The 23,433-nt window shown below is 37.4% G+C and overlaps 1 protein-coding gene across 1 annotated transcript in view; it reads right to left on the reverse strand.

Moving 5' to 3' along the window:
- Positions 1-2,348: 2,348 nt before the first annotated feature.
- Positions 2,349-23,433, reverse strand: part of LOC120540225 (serine/threonine-protein phosphatase 4 regulatory subunit 2-like) — a 138,518-nt gene continuing 117,433 nt past the window's right edge. Inside the window, exons 7-9 of the mRNA XM_039770789.1 lie at positions 22,158-22,298; positions 11,421-11,674; positions 2,349-3,958 (exon numbers count right to left, since the gene is read on the reverse strand). Of these exons, the coding sequence (XP_039626723.1) occupies positions 3,642-3,958; positions 11,421-11,674; positions 22,158-22,298 (712 nt within the window). The 3' untranslated portion in view covers positions 2,349-3,641. The remainder of the gene's footprint in view (positions 3,959-11,420; positions 11,675-22,157; positions 22,299-23,433) is intronic.

Consider the following 23,433-nt stretch of genomic DNA (forward strand, 5'->3'; position numbering starts at 1 on the left):
TAGTGCAACAAAAGGAAAGCAGTCTGTTTATGGGATAGCAAGCCACCTCAAAGATGTAAAGGCCATTGTGGTACTCTGTGGTAACGCTACACTATAATAATACAAAAATACAAAGTGACCCTTCAGTGTAAATAAATGTAAATTATGACATAATAAAGGCTAATTTGTCATGTTAAATTAAATTGCACATTAATTACTTCTGAACCACAATTCTGCATGGTCTTCTGATTTTGAGATGGTTTTACTGTGAAGCTCGCAGCACGGGGATGAAAAGATCAAAATCGCGTGAATTAAACACAGTCTAAGGAAGAAATAGTCTAGCGATCAAAGCGGCTCTATAGCTACAAAGCGGCTCTATAGCTACAAAGGACAAAGAATTGTGGGATATTGAGGTACAAAGCCTCGCCCATTGACCCTTACTATTTGTGTGTCGAGTACTTGAAAATGCAAAGTGGAAAATGACAATTCAATGAGCAGCAGGTGGCCCCAGTGCTTATTTGCTTTTTACTTTTAATTTTTGCAGCTTCATTGTGGTTCAAGCGGAAAATAAAACTGCATATAAAGTTTTCATTTTAATTTATGCAGCACTTTTTGCATGCAGACTTTGAAAATGAAATAGCAAAAGAGTGATTGCATTTTCTTTTTATTATTTTGCAGAAAATACCTCTCATACCTTTCCCAAATTTGAAAGAAAGAACATGTAACCAAATATTAGGAAATATTGCAGGTTATGTGGCAGCCAGAGATACAAAAAATATTGTGGGTGTGGAAAGAAAACTGGATTCAAAAACTGAAAATCTTACATTGCAAAAAAAAAAATGTAAAAAATAAAGCCACGGAAGGGGTAAGGCATTTCAGCAAGAAAAAAATCCAAAACACACCACAAAATATTAATATTTTGAAATAGCATTCCCAGTGTAAAGAACTAGAAATACAGTCAGTCCCCGGGCTACGTACGAGATAGGGTCTGTAGGTTTGTACTTTAGTTAATTTGTATGTATCGCCCCCCTCCAGCCACCGCTTGCAGCATCCCCTGGCCGAAGCTGACGGAGCGGCAGTTACTGAGGCACAAACGTCAAAGCTGTGGCCTCGTTCGTATGTCGTAGGTTGGATGTGTGTAACCTGGGGACTAGCTGTATTATTGAAAATCTGTAGGGAGATTTCAAACATACTTGTTGAAGCATGCAAAAATGACCTCTGAATAGTTGCGAAATAAAAATATTATACAAGGAAAATAGGAAAAAATCCTACTGTTAAAATAGAAAATACCAACTGCTTTGATCTTTAACTCTTTCAGGGCGGGTGTCAACACTCTGGGTTAAGGCTGATGTCGAATCTGGGGTAGACGATGGTAATCAGCTGTAAACATCCACCAAACCTGCTGTTGTGTTAGAGTTGGACCCCCTTTGCCAGAATGTGTTACATTGGTGCTGCTGTTTCAGACTTCTGTTGCTGCATACTGTGACTATAATCATTATAATAATAATTAACCCTCAAATCATTAATAAGCACTATATTCCCATTGTTTTGATTATTATGTGGACTTTGAAATGAAGTGATGCATCCAAATTTCATTCATGGTTAAGAAACTTAAATTTCTCCCAGTCAGAATTTATTAGATCCAGATTTTTCCTAAGACACAGGATTTGGCTCAGCTTAATTTCAGGATTTAACATTCTGGACACCCAACTTGCATTGACCTCACATTTAATTTGTTCATAAAAAATATTCAATTTCAATATTCTTGCATTTTAACTGGTTTCAAAATAACATATTCCTCTTCAAATTACTGCATGAATTCTAATCTCAATTCACTTTATTTTTAAATGGCGCTCTTCACTAAGTGCAGACTCAGAACGCTGTAACAAGTTCACAGTTAAATGCAATTACAAGCTTTACAAATTACTAATTACATAGTGAATACCCATAAAGACACAGAAAACAAAGTAGTTCAAAACTGATTTATCATTTATACAGCTTCCTTTCAGCTTTAATGAAGAACTAACCAAAGACTGGCTAGCCATAAACAGTTAATGCATAATGTATTTGAATAACTGTTACTTAGCCTTCTTCTCTTCAGTTTTCAAGGAGTGCCTAACAAAGATATCAACCAAGTATTAAATTTTCAAATTCACTGAAAACATATGCTACATGTACAATTTTATGTTTAACTTAATTGGTTATGTTAAAAATATATACATCTTAGCTTGTTTTATTTGTTATTGTGTATACAAACACTCAAACACAATGTAAAGCATTTTTCAGGCAAATCTAGGCAAATGAATTAGTCTGATGAACTGGTAATTACATTAATGAGAATAGCAGGCTAGACATGAAGCAGACAAGAATAACAGAAAAGCTTTTATTGCTGCAAAAGGTTCAAATAAAAAAATCATGAATATAAACAAAGCATACCCACACAGAGAACATCAACATTTATTGCTTATTTGAATACTGTTTTGAAAGCCCAAGCATTCTGAATACAAGAGAATTATACAATATTTCACAAAGGCAGTGAACACTTACACTCTACAAAATCTATTTTAATTTTTAAAATTCTAAATATCAAAAACTACAGCTTCTGAAACAAGTAGAAACTTAGAAGCCAAAAACTGTGAGAAGTATAACCAAAGAAAATTGGAACATACAAGATGTTTGGAACATTAAAAAATGTTTTGTGCTTTAAGGTGGTTTTAATAAAGGAAAAACCACCATTGACTGTCAAAATATTGTGTCCAAAAGCAGGTAATAAAAATTGTATATGAATATTGGTTGTTTAATGTATTCTGGAAATTATTTCTCCAAGAAAAAAAAAATCCTTATATAATTTTACCTTAAATAGATTTCTCTTCGTCTAGTCCATGTGTTAAATTGCACGTATCAGTCTCTTCACAAATATAATACACATTCTCCCAAATATGAGTTAGTAATATTTTAGAAATTTCAAATAAATGGAAATCTGTTTAAAAAAAGATTTGTTGCACAACCATACCTTCAAAATACAGATTATTAAAATGTAAACTCTATGGGGAAACTTACTCAAGATAAATAAACCATTTGAAGACTTTGACTATTACAATTATACTTTTTGGAATGTGTTGTTTGCACCTAATTTTCATAATTTTTCTTTACATAGTTTACATAAATGCAATCTTCTGACAAAATTCTTAAGACTAAAGGGAAAAGTGAGATTATATTATTTCACTCTCTTGACACTTTGAAAGTTAGTATTTAAATTATACAAGGAATCTCTTATTGTAACCGTAAGGTGAATCATGGTAAAACATTTGCTAATTGTTAAAGATTTACCACAAAAATGAGAAAATGCAGACAAAAAAGTTGCAGTTAAATGTTGTGACCTTCAAAATTTTTTTTGAATCTATATCAAGTTTCCAGTTTAAAAATTCTGTATTCTAAATAAAAATCTGTACATAAACCACTGGTCAAAAATAATATAATAAAAAAAATTCAGTGGCCTAACTAACCAGAATGAGCCATTGTTCACAGTTCTAAGGTTGCATAGCTCATTCAGGCTATTTTTCTTTGAAAAGTCTAGAGAACCAATAGCACTGGAAGGATGGTGGCCCTCATTTATTTTTACAGTGTAGAATGAGAAATACTGCACCATACCATACATACAGTCAGTTATGTTCCACAGGCTCTTGTACATTTTCTGTAGTTTTAGAGCTATTTTCCATTTCAGGTGGACTAACAACTTTTTCAGCAAAAAAAGTTTCTTCCGTTTCTTTTTTTCCACAACATGCTTCACTTCTGCTAATGACTACGTTGTGTATTTCAGTTTGTTTAACTTCAACATTTAATTCTTCATTTGAACGATATTGTTGTTCTGAGTAGTCCATCTCACTATTTTCTGTGGAATCAAGGTTAGCAGAGTTCACACTTTCAGCTTCTTCATTTTCCATCTTATTTGATTCATCTGTCTGTATGTCTTGAGAATCTAACAAACACACACATAAAATTAATAAAAGCACATTCTTGCCTTTAAATAATAAATAAAGTCAGTAGGATGATTATATAAGCTAGGCATATGATTGTGTTTTTATGCAGTGACTCCATTCAAAGGACAAAAAGTCCTTGATTAAACATTGTAACCAACATCAAATGGTTTTAATGCGCATATTAAATGTTATTATTGACAATATTAGGATCTCCCATTACATTTACAATTATATTAATATTAACATTGTACAAAAAAATTTATACTTAATTTAAAATTAAAAATTAAATTGCAATTCTTTTTTTTCCCCACAGCTCACCTTCAAATTCAAAGGTAGTTGTTTCAAGGTTTGGTTCCTAGCATAATACTGGTGCTGTAGTTATATTACATACACTACTGGTCAAAAGGTTTAAAACACCTCAGCTTTTCCAGATTATCTTCAAATTTAAATCAGTTGAAATGCAACAAAACCTAAAATGGTGAAAAGCTAAACAGTAAACTGCCAAAGGTTTAAATTTTATGTTAGTAAAAATGAACAAAGGAAATATCAGAATATTACAAATGGGCCTTCTTCAGGGAACAACTGATAGTCTTCAACCTACAGACATTCTACAAAGTAAACTAAGCCTTGCAAGTTGAAGCAAATAATTCACACAGGCGTCCCTGTCTGTTAAAAGCCCTGTGTCTGCCTTAAAGCAAAGTAGAAACAGACTGTTGCTACATTCTCTGAAGTACAACTTGGACAATATTCCTCTGATAATGGCAAGAAAACAACAACTAACAAATGAAAGGAGACGGAGCATTACCACCCTTAGAAGCGTAGGCCCTTTATTAGAGAAATTATTAAACAAAGAAAGCATCAGTGAGTACAGTGTCCTACGTAATCCAAACACAATTAGAACTGGAAGAAACTCAGATAGGAAGAGATTTGGCAGACCTAATGGCACAACCAAATCAGAAGACAAGTTTCTGAGGGTCACCAGCTTATGTGACAGGCATCTCACAGTAAGTTATTTACAGCAGGAATTTTAGGTGCACTTGCATTTTGTTATCACCGTGTACTCTTTGAATTATAGCCTTTTGTAAGTTGAGTGGGAGCTATTTATGATTTTACATGTCAAAACCAGTGGAAGCCAGCATAGAAATTTAAGAGCTGTTGTTATATGCTTGTATTTCCTACACAATAAAGCAATGCAATAATCAGTGCTCCTTGGATGTAGGCTTAGATGGGAGTCAGGCAAAAATGCTGGAAGCATATTGTGAGGGATTCTTATTACCTTTTTATGTGTTGAGTGGAAACCAGAAACACTGCCTCATCTGCTCTAGCAATACTGTCCTGGAAAAATCAGGAAAACCCAAAAGCAAGTTCCTGGCATTCACCAATTCTTAAAAGAAACTTCATAATCTTTTGATAACTTTCCATACATTGGCAGCAAACTATATGAGCACTGCATTACCTGTGCCAAAGCCTCACTCATGAAGTGTGGCCTTAAGATAGGAACTGAGCCAAGGTAACTTGTATCGCTACACAACTGTATGGGTATCAAGACTTAAGCTAACAACCATTACCATATTAAAGGAATTTTCCACCCAAAGATAGACATATTTTAATATGTTACTAACCCCATGGAGTTTGTACTGACGGCTGAGAAAAAAAACTAATCTCATGTTTTCATAGAGAATAGAGATGAAGATTCTGATAGTAAAATGCCCATCTATGGCAACCAACACAGGACAACAGCAAGCATTATAAAACTGTCCAAATCCCAAAAACAATTTTTTACTAATATACAGTTAGGTTCATAAATATCTGGACAGAGACAACGTTTCTAATTTTGGGACTGTACATTACCATAATGAATTTTAAATGAAACAACTCAGATGCAGTTGAAGTGCAGGCTTTAATTGAGTAGATTGAACAAAACAATTGCAAAAAAATGTGAGGCAACTAAAGCATTTTTTTTAACACAATCCCTTTCAGGAGCTCAAAAGTAATCGGACAATTGGCTCAAAGGCTATTTCATGGGCAGTTGTGCGCAAGTCCGTCGTTATGTCATTATCAATTAAGCAGATAAAAGGCCTCAAGTTGATTTGAGGTGGAGTGCTTGCATGTGGAAGATTTTGCAGTGAACAGACAACATGTGGTCAAAGGAGCTCTCCATGCAGGTGAAAGAAGCCATCCTTAAGCTGCAAAAACAGAAAAAACCCATCCGAGAAATTGCTACAATATTACAAGTGGCAAAATCTACAGTTTGGTACATCCTGAGAAAGCAAGCAAGCACTGATGAATTCAGCAACTCAAAAAGACCTGGACATCCACGGAACACAACAGTGGTGGATGATCACAGAATCATTTCCATGGTGAAGAGAAACTCCTTTACAACAGCCAACCAAGTGAACAACACTCTCCAGGGGGTAGGCATATCGATATCCAAGTCTACCATAAAGAGAAGACTGCATGAAAGTAAGTACAGAGGGTGCACTTCAAGGTGCAAGCCACTCATAAGCCTCAAAAATAGAAAGGCTAGATTGGACTTTGCTAAAGAACACCTAAAAAAGCCAGCACAGTTCTGGAAAAACATTCTTTGAACAGATGAAACCAAGATCAACCTCTACCAGAATAATGGCAAGAAAAAAAGTATGGAGAAGGCGTGGTACAACTCATTGTTCAAAGCATAACAAATCATCTGTAAAACATGGTGGAGGCAGTGTGATGGCTTGGGCGTGCATGGCTGCCAGTGGCACTGGGGACACTAGTGTTTATTGATGACGTGACACAGGACAGAAGCAGCCAAATGAATTCCGAGGTGTTCAGAGACATACTGTCTGCTCAAATCCAGCTAAATGCAGTCAAATTGATTGGGGGCGTTTCATGATACAGACGGACAATGACCCAAAACATACAGCCAAAGCAACCCAGGAGTTTATTAAAGCAAAAAAGTTGAAAATTCTTGAATGGCCAAGTCAGTCACCTGATTTTAACCCAATTGAGCGTACATTTCACTTGTTGAAGGCTAAACTTAGGACAGAAAGGCCCACAAAGAAACAGAAACGAAAGCCACTGCAGTAAAGGAAAGGAAGAAACCCAGCACCTGGTGATGTCCATGATGTCATTGCCAGCAATGGGTTTTCAAGCAAGTATTAGAAATGAACATTTTATTTCCAGTTATTTAATTTGTCCAATTACTTTTGAGCCCCTGAAATAAAGGGATTGTGTTAAAAAAATGCTTTAGTTCCCTCACATTTTTATGCAATCTTTTTGTTCAACCCACTGAATTAAAGCTGAACGTCTGTGCTTCAACTGCATCTGAGTTGTTTAATTTAAAATTCATTATGGTAACAGACAACTTTTTTCTAATTTTGGTTCTGTACATGTCCAAATATTTATAGACCTAACTGTATTACAAAAAATAAGCCACTTCTGTAAACAAACTACATGGAGTAACACTGGAAAATATGGGTGCTCCTTTAACACTCTTGAAAGATTCTACTCCTCTGGAACATTCACAGTGTCAACTGGGATTCACTGCACTAGTTCCAGCATCTTCAACTTGACAAACATGACTATTACCTTATGAACGAAACTCTGCTGCAACGGCCACTACATCAAAATGCCTAACTCCCATCTTTCCAGAAAAGTGCTCAACTTCAAGCTGAGACAAGGTCAGAAAACCTTCATTCACAAGTGGTAGACACTTTCAAGGTAAACGACTGGACTCCTAAGAGACCTAAGATCATACATACAATCCTACATATCCTTTGTAGATTTAAGAGGCACTCAGCAATAAAAAGCCTAACTAACGATAGTATTAAGATTAATAAAACTGAATTAAAAAACTGATACACTTTTAGCAATACCAAAATAAAATGGTTCAAACATAGAAATGACTGCATGTATGCATCTATATACAGTCCCTGACAAAAGTCTTGTCGCTTCTCTATTTTGTAGAAACTCCTGCTATTAACCTGACTTTTAATTAATCAACTGGTGTTAGAAATAGCTCATATGGAAAGCTAAAGCCCTCCCAAATGATGTTTAATGCACTGAAATAAATTAGTTTCACTGAAAAAAGATTTATCATTTAATCAAGACAGAAAGGTCAAATTTGGGCAAGACAAAAGTTTTGTCGCCTATACAGAAAATGAACAACTTTACTGCAAATCCAAAAATATGTCAGCAAATTAAGTAGTGGTGCTGTGAGATCCAAATTTAATATCTTGTATGACTTCCATGAGCTTGAAGGACAGCATCCATGCGGTTAGGCAAGGATTCATACAATTTATTGATGAAGTCATCAGGAATAGCAAAGAAAAGTCTTGCATGCCTCCCAGAGTTCATCAACATTCTTTGGTTTCGTCTTCCATGATTCCTCTTTCATCCTACCCCACATATGCTCAATGATGTTCATGTCTGGTGACTGGGCTGGCCAATCCTGGAGCATCTTGATCTTCTTCGCTTTAAGGAACTTTGATGTGTAGATGGAAGTATGCGATGGAGCACCATCCTGCTGCAGAATTTGGCCTTTTTTATGGTTGGGAATATAAGAGGTAGCTAAGATTTCTTGGTATTTTAGACTACTGATGTTGCCTTCCACCCTGCAGATCCCTCGCATACCCCCATACTAGATGATTTTGCCTCCACCAAACTTCACTGTTTTCTGGGTAAATCTCGGCTCCATGCGGGTTCCAGTAGGTCTCCTGCAACATTTGCGGTGACTGTGGTGTAATTCAACAGAAGATTCATCTAAAAAATCCACCTTCTGCCACTTTTCCAGCGTCCATCCTTTTAGCAGGCTGTGGGCCTTGGCAAATGCCACACGGTTTTTCAATTGTCTTGACGACAACTCGCAGGGCCACGCCCACCAACTCGGATGCGACGAAACAGAAAAAACTGCATCATTTATATTCGTCTGTCATTGAGGCCACATGCAGTGCAGGTTAGGTTAATGTCATGTGTATGTCATGCACCTCAGAGCTACGTTGACTGTTCATAGAGGCATGTTTCTCGCAGAGGTGAATCGCCATATGCAGTGTGTGAACGGTTTGTGAGGGGTATCCCATGGGATCCTTAAAACAATCCTTTACAACTGAGGTTAAAGCACAATGAAGTAAACAGTCTTTAAAAACCGACTTTTCGGTTACGACGCATGACCACGTGCACCATAGCAAACTGTTTTACACGCTACATACAGCAATTTGCATCCGCAAAAAACACACGTCTTCTTAGATGCTCCTGCACTTTGTTCACACCCCCCTCCCTACTACCGTGGTCGGGTGTCTTGGTGGATTATATATAGAAAGGCAGCCAAAACCCCACAGAGCAATGAAAATTCTAGAGTTCCATTTTTTCATTCACTTTCTGTTGTATCCTCAAACCCTTCCTTTTTAGGCAACTGTGTCTTTCTAGAAGTGTTTAGCATTCCACACTCCGTGCTGTGCACCCCCATCCCTCCGTCTGGCAGGAGAAGGCACGAGGAAGGTCCGCCAGTTTTCAGTCACGGACAATTGTGTGTTGGTTCGTTCCGTGCATTGTTACAATGTTGCTTTTCTTTCTGATTTATTACATTACCGATTTTTCAAATGTTAATTTTCTCCCTGTGCTTAAAAATCATTAAAAAACCAGCCTGATTATGCGCCGTATGGTACACCGCGGGTTGGCTAGTAGTATTATAACACACAAACACATTGTACCGGAGAAGTTTTAAAACAACCCAGTTTTCCAGGTTTTACTGAAATTTAAGTAGTTAAGTTCAGTGAATAACCTGAAATGGTGAAAAAAAGGAAAGCAGAAAACTGTTAGAGGTTAAAAAAAAGTTTAGGTTACCAAAAACTGAAAAATAATTTTCAGTTATACAAAAAGGCCATTTTCAGGGAGCAAGAAATGGATTAACAACTTGCAACTTTTCTGCAGCAGTCCAGTTAACTTGGACTTGAAAGTGCAAGTTTCTGAGAGTCAATAGCTTGTGTGACAGGCTCCTAACATTACAACAGCTTTAAGCACAAGCTTAACAACAGTGCAACATATATATCTTCAATTGTTTATTTTCTCCATACTTTAATTTCACAGTATGTTAAGACTGGCAGTGGTTCTTGACCTAAGCCTATTTTGCAATGACTTTCTTACTGCTGTGTTACCAGTGAAACCTGCAGATCCAAGTCTTCAACCACTGTTCTATGAGGCGCCTATTAAGCAAGCTATTGACTCTCAGAAACTTGGCATCTGATTGTGTTATGGCATTTCTTCGGTCAGATTTATTCCTGTCAGAGTTTCTTCTGGTTTCCAGGCTTCATCTGATGGTGTAGGAAACTGTACTCATTGACTCCTTGGCTTTTTGTGCACTTTTCCTTTGTGATAGTAATATACAGTACAATAATGTCTAAATGTTTTAGAGTGTATAGCAAAACTGTTCCAATTCTGCCTTTATTCAGACAGAACATTTGTGAGTAGTCAACAAAAGTCGGCTTAATTAACTTCTATTGCTGTAGAAATTCTTTAAATTGTTGTGTTACTTGCGTCCTGAAAATGGCATTTTTATAAATCTTTGTCAGTTTGTCGCTCACCTTTGTACAATTTCAGGTTGTTCAGTGGACTTAAACTGCCTAAAACCTGGAAAAATTAGTCTGTTCAAACACTTTAGACTGTGCATGGGTACATATCCATTTTCAAACACATTTTTATTAAATTATTTTTCCTAACAAAAGTAATATAATAAAGCTTTTTAAACTTAATTCCCAGTCACTTGCATAATGCAGATATAAAACATTGTGAAAACCAGAAATCCTTGAAAACATTTACAGTAATGTAATAAGTGATACTAATGAGATAATATAAAAATACTGAATTCTAAGATGAAATTATTTACTGTTTAGTAAATAAAATGCATTTTGTTTAATAGGGTATTTAAAAGCAAGATGAAAGTATCAACAACCAGAAAAACACAGTGTCTGGTTGAATTTGGCAGCTTCTCCAGAGAAAGCAGAATTACTGATGTTTTAGCACTAGCTTTACCTCATTAACTTCATGAATCCCTGTCCTGGCACTACCTGAGACAAATTTATACTCTGCCATGTGTCTGGAAGGGTTTTTCTCCAATTATTTGTTTTACCTCAATATTCCACCGCTTAGACAGACACTAGCATGCTGTGTTTGTGCACTCAAAGAAAGATAGTAAATGGATGGATAGACTTCCGTGCAAAAGTGTAGTAAATCTTTCACTATTTAACATATATTAATATAGACGAGGACCATCTGCATGTTTACTTTAGCAATGAAAAAAAAAACTATATAATGCATATTGTTAAATCATATTGAAACTTATTTTGTATGTGGAAAACTAATTCCAGAGAGTAAACTGACCAAATTCAAATGCCATTATGATTAACTAGAAATATACAATAACAATGGGAAAAATGAGCAAATTACAGTAAACTTCAGTTAATTAAATTTACCAAGTAATTTTACCTTGTTCAGAACTGTTTTGCTCAACACACTGACTGTTTTTTTGAAATGATGGAATTTCTGAAGTTACATTGACTGAAACGGAATCTGAAGAGCTGGATTCTGATTGAGAACCTGCAATCTCATCCTCTTCATCTTCATCTTTATCAAACTTTAGCCTTTTAACTTCATGCCCGTCACTCATGGTGTCATCCTCTTCAAGGTGTTTATTTTTGACAGAATTACTTGAATCACTTTCTTTATCTGTTTGTAGCTCACTTTGAAAGATACAATAATGAATGGTTAGTATACATTTGCCAATTGAACTTCAGTGTACTGCAGAATAAAAAATGACAGTTATTTACAGGAACTTCAATGAATATTTAACACCACTTAATGGTGTTACTTACCTGGTATCGTCTTTGTTCTAACAGCATATACTGTTCTAAGAAAAGCATTGACATACAGTACAATGACATATAGTACAATTAATTAAGTTAAACATAAACAGGCACTTTCATCTATCAAGAGGTCTGTGACAACATGGAAGAACTGTACATTACACCTCTGTTATCTGTCAATCAGTATTTAGCGCAAAATTATAATTTACATTCATGGCCTAATTGTTTGTAAATAACTCATCTAAAGGTTATCACAGAAGTATATATTCCATTCAGCTATAACAGTATAAACCTGATAATGACAACATGCTATTTTTTTTTTAATAAATGCTTTTCAGAATGGTGGACCCTGTCTAGTGCAACTTATCTTTAATGTGGAATTGTGTGCCAAGAGGTACCATGCAGGGAGGCAAAAGACAGTATGATCTGTAACACAATGAAAGTCAAGAGTGTCAAAGAACATTATTTCAAATTGCTCATTATGCTAGGCCTTAGGGGAACACACAAGGCATGTAAAAGTAGCAGATTTAGCAGTCTTCCAACTGTATATAAATAAAATAGAAATAAAATGGAAAAAAGAGAAAATGGCTGAACTCCTTGTAATAGGATCTGCCTATACTTCATCTGATAACAAAGGTGTAAATCAGAGGTGACCTGACACCTTTGCCAAGGCTCTTTCTCTAGCAAAATAGTATGAAAATAGACTCCAGGCAGGAAAACGCCTATAATTCAAAGGATGAGATCTAGGATGAACAGAACAACTCACTTATTAGAAGACAATGAGTTTGTAACTAAATAGTGACTTTAATCCAGTCAGAAGAAGTTTCAACTTTCTCTTATAAATTCACAGCAACCAACAGGGTTTTCAGGGAATGGAAAATTAAAAGAAGTTCTCTCGGGATACATTCAATGAAATCCTGGAGGAACTGTGAAAGAACTCTGGGATTCTTCCCAGGGAAACTGTGCACATTCTCCAAAATTACATTGTAAAATCCTTCTCACAGAAACAAACTCTCCCCTGGAGAACTGGAAGGGTACCTCACTCTTCCCTTTTGTGGACATGCAAGCTGAGATCAAGTATAGCAAGTTGAGCACTGAGAACTATCTGCTGAGGAGCAGAAATTACTTCAAGAAGGTAATTTAAACACAAAGTCTTGGACTAGAAAGACTTAGGCTTTTCTCCATGAAGTTGAAGAAAGACAGCAAAAGGCAAGCAGTGAAGGCAAAGCATACCAAGGACAGGAGATCTTGAAGCAAAGAAAAAAGGCATTCCAGTGCATGAAGAATACACCCGCTTGAACCTGGATCAAGAACTAAGCAATGATTCCACACAACATCAGACATTATCCATAAAGACTTGGTATTGTAAAACTAATTATCTGTGCCAAGATAAATTAGAACTCTAAATAACCAGCAAACAGCCAACATATATATGTATCTGTATGTCTACATCCAGTCTTTTAAGTTTCTATAGTTGTGTTTATTAATAAATGGTATTATTCTGTTCCTTAAACTAAGTGTGCCTCAATTAGCTTGATACAGTGGTATGCAAAGTTTGGGCACCCTTGTTTAAAATGTCTGTTACTGTGAAGAGTTAAGTAAACAGAAGATCAGCCAACCACCAAAACACATGAAGTTAAAGATTTTAAAGACACAGACACATTTCTTTAATATTTTTAACAAAATTACATTTTTATTTCCATCATTTACAGAAACAAAATACCAACAAAATGAAAAGGGCCTGAAGTAAAACTCTGGGCACCGGACATGGTCAGTACTTATTAACACCCACTTTGGCTAGTATCAAAGCCTGTAAACGCTTTTTGTAGCCAGCTAAAAGTCTCAGTTCTTAGCTAGGGTATTTTCGCCCATTTGACCTTGCAAAATGGTTCTAATTCTAAAATATTCTTGGGCAGTCTTCCATGCACTATTTTGAGATCTATCCACAGTTTTTCAATGATGTTTACAATAAAGTTTAGGTCAGGAGATTATGAGGGCCACTGCAAAACCGTCAACTTGCCTCACTTGCGCTATTCCATTGCAGATTTTGAGGTGTGTATTGGCTCATTATCTTGTTAAGGCCCATCCCTTTTATAACTTTTTTTTTTTAAACAGGTGGTGTGAGGTTTGATTCCAGAATTTGCTGGTATCTCTTTGAATCCATTATTCCCTTTACCAGTAACTTGTCCCCATGTCACCAGCTGCAACACAAGCCCAAAGCATGATGATCGATCCTTAATAGTTGAAGAGGTTTTCGTTCCGTGGAATTTGACACCCTTTTTTCTGCAAAAAAGCTATTACACATTGTGGCCAAAAAGTTTTATTTTGACTTCATCAGTCCACAGGACTTGTTTCCAAAATGCATCAGATCTAGATCTAGAACTTCAGCACTATATTTTGTGCTAGGATGCAGGAAACATTTTCTTCTGTTGACTCTACCATGAAGGTCACATTTGTTCAGGTGTCACTGCACAGTACAATAGTGCACCAAGGCTACAGAGCCTAATAAATCTTCCTGAAGGTCAGAGCCTAATAAATCTTCCTGAAGGTCTTTTGCAGTCAAACAGGGTTTTTAGTCACCTTTCCCAGCAATCCAAGAAGCGGTTCTTACAAGTTTTCTTGGTCTTCCAGACCTCATCTTGACCTCCATCGTTCCCGTTAACTGCCATTACTTAATAAAATTACGGACTGAGGAAACAGCTACCTAAAAAATGCTTTGCTATTTTCTTGTAGCCTTCTACTACTTTGTGACCAAACGTTTAATTTTTAAGAGTGCTAGGCAGCTACTTAGAGGGGTCCATAAGCTGCCGATTGTTGGGGACAAGGTTTGAGTAGTCTGAGAATGTATACAGCTTTGTATTTTGCATCACCTGGGGTTTCCCCAATGATGACTATGAACAAGCCATAGACCTAACAAGCTAATTGAGGTCTGAGACATTGGTAAAAGTTATCAGAAACAGCAGGTATCTTGAGTTCCCCAAAACTTTCCATGGCATTCCTTTTCTTTTTTCACAGTACAACTGTACAAAAAAAATACAATACACTTTTCAACATTTTACTCATCTTTAACTTTATGCCTTTTGGTGATCACTTCATTTTCTGCTCTGTTAACTATTCACAGAAACAGATATTGTAGTTAAGCAAGGGTGCCCAAAACTTTGCATGCTACTGTAATCGCAAGCCTAAAGGCTGGAGAACTGCTTTCTACAACATAGAAACATAAGGCAAATAAACTAGGAGCCTTACTGAAGTATCTGATTAATTACCAGATACAGTGGTGCTTGAAAGTTTGTGAACCCTATAGAAATGTCTATATTTCTGCATAAATATGACCTAAATCATCATCAGATTTTCACTCAAGTCCTAAAAGTAGATAAAGTGAAACAGTTAAACAAATGAGACAAAAATATTATACTTGGTCATTTATTTATTTATTAAGGAAAATGATCGAATATTACATATTTGTGAGTGGCAAAATTATATGAACCTCTAGGATTAGCAGTTAGTTTGAAGGTGAAATTAGAGTCAGGTGTTTTCAATCAATGGGATGACAATCAGGTGTGAGTGGGCACCCTGTGTTATTTAAAGAACAGGGATCTATCAAAGTCTGCTCTTCACAACACGTTTGTGGAAGTGTATCATGGCACGAACAAAGGAGATTTCTGAATATCTCAGAAAATGAGGTGTTGATGCTCATCAGGCTGGAAAAGGTTACAAAACCATCTCTAAAGAGTTTGGACTCCACCAATCCACAGTCAGACAGATTGTGTACAAATGGAGGAAATTCAAGACCATTGTTACCCTCCCCAGGAGTGGTCGACCAACAAAGACCACTCCAAGAGCAAGGCTTGTAATAGTCGGCGAGGTCACAAAGGACCACAGAGTAACTTCTAAGCAACTGAAGGCCTCTCTCACATTGGCTAATGTTCATGAATCCACCATCAGGAGAATACTGAACAACAATGGTGTGCATAGCAGGGTTGCAAGGAGAAAGCCAATGCTCTCCAAAAAAACATTGCTACTCGTCTGCAGTTTGCTAAAGATCACATTGACAAACCAGAAGGCTATTGGAAGAATGTTTTGCTGACAGATGACACCAAAATAGAACTTTTTAGTTTAAATGAAAAGCGTTATGTTTGGAGAAAGGAAAACACTGCATTCCAGCATAAGAACCTTATCCCATCTGTGAAACATGGTGGTGGTAGTATCATGGTTTGGGCCTGTTTTGCTGCATCTGGGCCAGGACGGCTTGCCTTCATTGATGGAACAATGAATTCTGAATTATATCAGAGAATTCTAAAGGAAAATGTCAGGACATCTGTCCATGAACTGAATCTCAAGAGAAGGTGGGTCATGCAGCAAGACAACGACCCTAAGCACACAAGTCGTTCTTCCAAAGAATGGTTAAAGAAGAATAAAGTTAATGTTTTGGAATGGCCAAGTCAAATTCCTGACCTTAATCCAATCGAAATGTTGTGGAAGGACCTGAAGCGAGCAGTTAATGTGAGGAAACCCACCAGCATCCCAGAGTTGAAGCTGTTCTGTACGGAGGAATGGGCTAAAATTCCTCCAAGCCATTGTTCAAGAATGATCAAAAGTTACCGGAAATGTTTGGTTATTGCTGCTTTGGGGTGTCACACTAGATACTGAAAGCAAAGGTTCACATACTTTTGCCACTCACAAATATGTAATATTCAATTATTTTCCTTAATAAATAAATGACCAAGTATAATATTTTTGTCTCATTTGTTTAATTGGTTTCTCTTTTAGGACTTGAGTGAAAATCTGATGATGTTTTAGGTCATATTGATGCAGACATATAGAAAATTCTAAAGGTTTCACAAACTTTCAAGCACCACTGTATGACTGTTGATTAATTAACCTACTTAAAATTCACTGAATTCTATCCCCGTGTGCCAATGCAAACTGCGGTCGTTTTTTTTTTATATATAGCAGCTTTGGAGCAGTGGCTTCTTCCTTGCTTAGCAGCCTTTTTAGGTTATTCAATATAGGACTAATTTTACTGTGGATAAAAATACTTGTCTACCTGATTCCTACAGCACCTTCCCAAAGTCCTTTTGGTTGTTCTGGGATTGATTCACACTTTTTTTTCCGAACTGCATTGTTCTCTAGGAGACGGAATGCATCTCCTTTCTGTGAGGTATGAGGACTACATAGTTCCGTGGTGCATATTCTTGCATATTATTGTTTGTACAGATAGTCAATAAAAAATGAAATACTCTGTCTTTGAACAATTTTTTCGGAAAAAAATTACTTTTGTCCTGCACAATGTAGATGTCATAAAAATATGCCAAATTTATAATTTGTTAGTATAAAATCTGTGGAAGGGAAAGAATTCACCCTGAGTGCACATAAACATCTGACTTCAACAGTATGCTACTAGGTATTGTGTGCCTGCTAGTATGGTTAACCAGACCACAGAGTGGCACTGTGCGACCCCTACATAACTTCCAATTTTGTGACTGATGCTTGAACATTATACTGAAGAATTTGTTGATACTGGGTTGAATTCATCTGACCCTCTACTTTAACACTAGAATTACCAGAGCCTACGAAAAAACTCGTAATTCCGTCCCACCTTAAACTGCTTCTTAAATCCCTTCACACCTCTCCGCCAGCGCCCTTTGTCTTCTAAATGTGCTGATAAAGAGAAGCTAGGAGCAGCCGGCTATTCCATCCCCCCACCAATTTAGAACGTGCACAAACTTCAGCTTGATTGAGTATCTGGGAGTGAAGTGGAGTTTTAGAGTGAAATAATAGATCGTTGTTTGGAACACACGCATTTCATGTCTGTTCCGTTTCTACAGTAATCTGTGTCAACACATTGTTAAAACAGAAACGTTTTTTATATTCTAGTAGTAGATGACAAAATGTAGGCATAAACTATATAATGTATGAAGCCTGAAGTCCAAATAGCAAAGAAACATTTTCACAAGAATAACACAATTGCGCTTTTATTCAAAATATAACTGCAGAAACAAAAAGCCGCCTTAACATGCGACATTGACACCAGTTTACTGTAACTGCCTCTGTGGTTCAATAGACTCAGCCCCCGCTTGGGAATCAAGAGGTCACGAGTTTGATCCTGCGCTCCTCCGTTTTGAGAAGTAAACTGCTCTTAGTCTTACTGTTTTAGAATAAAAGCATACATTTGATTTCAGTCTGTAACAGCCGGTGCAATTTATGATCCTTGTAAAGGTTAGCTTTTTTTTTATTCACTTTTCATTCTCTCAGTCGCGTTCAGAATCAATCCATACAACCCCATCTGACACGGCTGTTTTCACTAAAGACGCTATAGCTCTGCAGTGTACCACGATGCATACTAACGCCCCCAAGACATGGGGTTCTGACACACAAGCGCTGGCGAAGCTGCCTTCTTCGTATCTCACCGTCACTTGCTTTTCTTTTTATTCAGTTTTATTGAGTGTTCCTGCCAGTCCCGCATGTTGCTGTATGCTTTTCTTTTGTACCCAGGACATGCAGAGGAAAGAATGGTAAAGACCAGTAACTTCGGGCGCTATATGCAATCATCAGACACTCCCCATCTGCCCGTGTCGCTCAAACACAGGAACATATATTGGTGTAAAAGTATAACAAAAGTGCACTTTTATTCAAGTGCACTTTTTCCATCGCCTTTTCCTGTAAGAAGCAATGTACACACTTCTCTCTATGCTGTGGTTTCTATTACACACCTGAAAGAAAGAGACAATACATGTGAACATATCCAGCATACAGCAACATGCGGGTACTGGCAGGAACACTCAATAAAACTGAATAAAAAGAAAATCAAGTGACGGTGAGATACGAAGAAGGCAGCTTCGCCAGCGCCTGTGTGTCAGAACCGGGTGGGGGGCCGTTAGTATGCATCGTGGTACAACGCAGAGCTATAGCGCCTGTATTCTGTTTCTTTTGTACTCCAGGGCATGCAGAGGAGAGAATAGTAAAGAGCAGTAAGTTCGGCGCTATATGCAATCATCAGACACTCCCCATCTGCCCGTTGTTTTGTTATACTTTTATACTGCTCAAACGGGCATGCTCAAAAATACACGTAATGCCACGAAAAGTGCACGCAGACACTTCATTTCGCAAACAAAACAAGTGCACTTTTATTCAAAACTACCTGTATAACCAAGAAAAAGAAAGCAAGTTACAGTAGGCGATTGATACGACAGCTTGCATGGTGCAATGCTAAGAAGTGCAGATTTTCATTCCGTGCTATATAAAATCATCACATTCAAATATTAACAGTTCCCACACACCCAAGGACCGTCCTTCCTACATTTACGACACGTGTACTTGTTGCCGTGTACACACCTCTCTGTGCTATGGTTTCTATTACACTGAATGAGCACCTGACACTGTACTTTCTTCCCTGGGGAAGGTCCCGCATCAGAGAATTTCCAGTTCCTGCATAAATTCACACCCGATCTGACGCTGTTCGTTTTCAAATAATATTGCATTAGTGCGATTATATTTTCACATATATTGTCTCTTTCTTTCAGGTGTGTAATAGAAACCACAGCATAGAGAGAAGTGTGTACATTGCTTCTTACAGGAAAAGGCGATGGAAAAGTGCACTTGAATAAAAGTGCACTTTTGTTATACTTTTACACCAATATATGTTCCTGTGTTTGAACGACACGGGCAGATGGGGAGTGTCTGATGATTGCATATAGCGCCGAAGTTACTGGTCTTTACCATTCTCTCCTCTGCATGTCCTGGAGTACAAAAGAAACAGCATACAGACGCGCTATAGCTCTGCGTTGTACCACGATGCATACTAACGCCCCCCCACCACAACCGGTTCTGACACACAGACGCTGGCGAAGCTGCCTTCTTCGTATCTCACCGTCACTTGATTTTCTTTTTATTCAGTTTTATTGAGTGTTCCTGCCAGTCCCAGCATGTTGCTGTATGCTGGATATGTTCACATGTATTGTCTCTTTCTTTCAGGTGTGTAATAGAAACCACAGCATAGAGAGAAGTGTGTACATTGCTTCTTACAGGAAAAGGCGATGGAAAAAGTGCACTTGAATAAAAGTGCACTTTTGTTATACTTTTACACCAATATATGTTCCTGTGTTTGAACGACACGGGCAGATGGGGAGTGTCTGATGATTGCATATAGCCGGGTTACTGGTCTTTACCATTCTTTCCTCTGCATCTCCTGGAGTACAAAAGAAAAAGCATACAGCAACATGCGGGACTGGCAGGGACACTCAATAAAACTGAATAAAAAGAAAAGCAAGTGACGGTGAGATACGAAGAAGGCAGCTTCGCCAGCGTTTGTGTGTCAGAACCCCATGTCTTGGGGGGCGTTAGTATGCATCGTGGTACACTGCAGAGCTATAGCGCGTCTTTAGTGAAAACAGCCGTATCAGATGGGGTTGTATGGATTGATTCTGAACGCGACTGAGAGAATGAAAAGTGAATAAAAAAAGCTAACCTTTACAAGGATCATAAATTGCACCGGCTGTTAAAGACTGAAATCAAATGTATGCTTTTATTCTAAAACAGTAATAATAAGAGCAGTTTACTTCTCAAAACGGAGGGGCGCAGGACCGAACTCGTGACCTCTTGATTCCCAAGCGGGGGCTGAGTCTATTGAACCACAGAGGCAGTTATCGTAAACTGTTGTCAATGTCGCATGTTAAGGCGGCTTTTTGTTTCTGCAGTTATATTTTTGAATAAAAGCGCAATTGTGTTATTCTTGTGAAAATGTTTCTTTGCTATTTGGACTTCAGGCTTCATACATTATATAGTTTATGCCTACATTTTGTCATCTACTAGTAGAATATAAAAAACTTTTCTGTTTTAACAATGTGTTGACACAGATTTCTGTAGAAACTGAACAGACATGAAATGCGTGTGTTCCAAATAACGATCTATTATTTACACTCTAAAACTCCACTTCACTCCCAGATACTCAATCAAGCTGAAGTTTGTGCACGTTCTAAATTGGTGAGGGGATGGAATAGCCGGCTGCTCCTAGCTTCTCTTTATCAGCACATTTAGAAGACAAAGGGCGCTGGCGGAGAGGTGTGAAGGGATTTAAGAAGCAGTTTAAGGTGGGACGGAATTACGAGTTTTTTCGTAGGCTCTGGTAATTCTAGTGTTAACAAGGGCCCCAGTCCTTGAACTAGCCACACAGCATAATGGAACCTCCACCAAATTTGACACTAGGTAGCAGGTGTTTTTCTTGGAATGCAGTGTTCGTCTTCCGCCATGCAAAGCGCTTTTTGTTACGACCAAATAATTAAATTTTTGTCTCATCAGTCCAAAGCACCTTTGTTCCAAAATAAATCTGGCTTGTCTAAATGAGCATTTCCATGCAACAAGCAACTCTGTTTGTGGCATAAGTGCAGAAAGAGCTTCTTTCTCATCGCCTTGCCATACATATGGTTTTGTGCAAATTGCGCTGAATTGTAGAATGATGTACAGATATACCACCTGCAGCAAGATGTTCTTGCAGATCTTTGGAGGTGATTTGTGGGTTGTCTGTAATCATTGTCACAATCCTGCGCATATGCTGCTCCTGTATTTTTCTTGGCCTGCCAGACCTAGGTTTAACATCAACTGTGCCTGTGGCCTTCAATTTCCCGATTACATTCCTTACAGTTGAAACTGACAGTTTAAACCTCTGAGTTAGCTTTCTGTAGCCTTCCCCTAAACCATGATCCCGAACAATCTTTGTTTTCAGATCTTTTGAGAGTTGCTTTGAGGATCCCATGCTGTCACTCTTCAGAGGAGAGTCAAAGGGAAGCACAACTTGCAATTGACCACCTTAAATGCCTTTTCTCATGTTTGGACACACCTGTCTATGAAGTTTAAGGCTTAACGAGCTAATCCAACCAATTTGGTGTTGCAAGTAATCAGAACTGAGCAGTTACATGTATTTAAATCAGCAAAATTACAAGGGTACCCAAACTTGTGCACAGCCAGTTTTTCACATTTGATTTCATTTTATACAACTAAATACTGCTTCATTAAAAATCTTTGTTCAGAAAACACCCCAGGACTCACATGTTCCTAGGAAATGAAAGACATACCACTGTTATCTTTTTTTGTTGAAAGAAGAGTAAATTATTATGCAGGCTTGGAAGGGTTCTCAACCTTTTCATATGATTGTATATAGTATTAATCTTGGCCCTCAATAAAATTGAGTTTGAAACCACTGACCTAATGTAATATATATCATGAGTTTTTTGATGTTCTACTTTCTCAAGTTAAGGCTCTTAATGATAGCAATTGAAGAAAAAAAAGTACTTAAACTAAATTTTAAACAAAAAAATCACTGCTGTTCTGGAAAACTTGAAAAATTGTAACCCCTTTACAGTACCTGTGAACTCTAGGTTCATGTTCAACTGTGGATTCTTTGTTTTCTGTACTGTCAGGCAAACCATTTGCTGTTAAAGGAACTGACAAAGAAAATTTTGTCCTATTCGCTGGCCTTGGTGTTCCAGGACCATTTATATTAATCCTTTAAAAACAAAAACAGGACAAAGTGGTTAAGTAATGGAGTGTTTATGAACATCAACAAAAAGACTGATTTTTTTCTTTTTAAAAGTATAAAAACCATAACCAGAAGTATTAAAGTTAGCCCTTTAAAATACAAATCAAACAAGGACATTAGTAAAATACTGTTATTAAAGTACATACTGCAGACTTCAAGGGTGTTCACATTCATTTCAGTCACACCATGTAGAAATTGCACCACTTTCTATGCATGGTTCTCCCCATTTCAGGGAACCATAAAGTTAGGGAATAGCAATGGTAGGTATATTAAAACAGTCACACTTAGTACTTTTTTGTATATCCCTTGCATGCAAATACTTGGGAGTCTGCCATTCAAATACATCACCAGGTGCTGAGTATCTTCTCGGGTGATGCTCTGCTAAGCCTCAAATGTAACTGGTTTCACCACCTCCTTATTTCGGGTGCTTGCCCTCTTATGTTTTTTCTTCAGCATGTTCAATTGGATTTAAACTGGGTGACTGGTTTGGCCGGTCAATAATGTTCTATTTCTTAGCTTTGAAAAAGCTCCTGTGTTGCCCTTAGCAATAAGTTTGGGATCATGACCTTGTTGTAAGATGAAGCACTGTCCAAATGGTTTGAAGGCACTTACTGGAACTTGAGCAGATAAGATGTTTCTATACACCTCAGAGTTCATTGTGCAGCTATCTCCAGCTGCTAACATCATCAATGAAGATAAGTGTGCCAGTACCTGTAGCAGTCAGGCATGCTGATGCCATAACACCCAATCCACCCACCATGTTTAACAAACGAGGTGGTATGCTTTTGATCTTGGACAGTTCCTTTTCATTTCCACACTTTGCTCTTGCCATTACTCTGATACAAGTTTACCTTTGTTTTGTCTGTCCACGTGACCTTTTTCTAGAATTCCACAGGCTCAGTGAAATACTTTTTCACAAACTATAATCTGTCCATCCTGTTTCTGTGTCTAGCTAATAGTCTGCAACTTGCAGTGTGACCTCTGTATTTTCATATATGTCTTCTGCAGACAGTAATCCCTGGCACATACACATCTTCCTTCTGAAGATTAATAATACATTTTATTTATACAAGGCGCCTTTCAGAGAACTCAAGGACACCGA

The sequence above is a fragment of the Polypterus senegalus genome, chromosome 12 (genome assembly GCF_016835505.1).
Source record: "Polypterus senegalus isolate Bchr_013 chromosome 12, ASM1683550v1, whole genome shotgun sequence".
NCBI classification, from domain to species: domain Eukaryota; kingdom Metazoa; phylum Chordata; class Cladistia; order Polypteriformes; family Polypteridae; genus Polypterus; species Polypterus senegalus.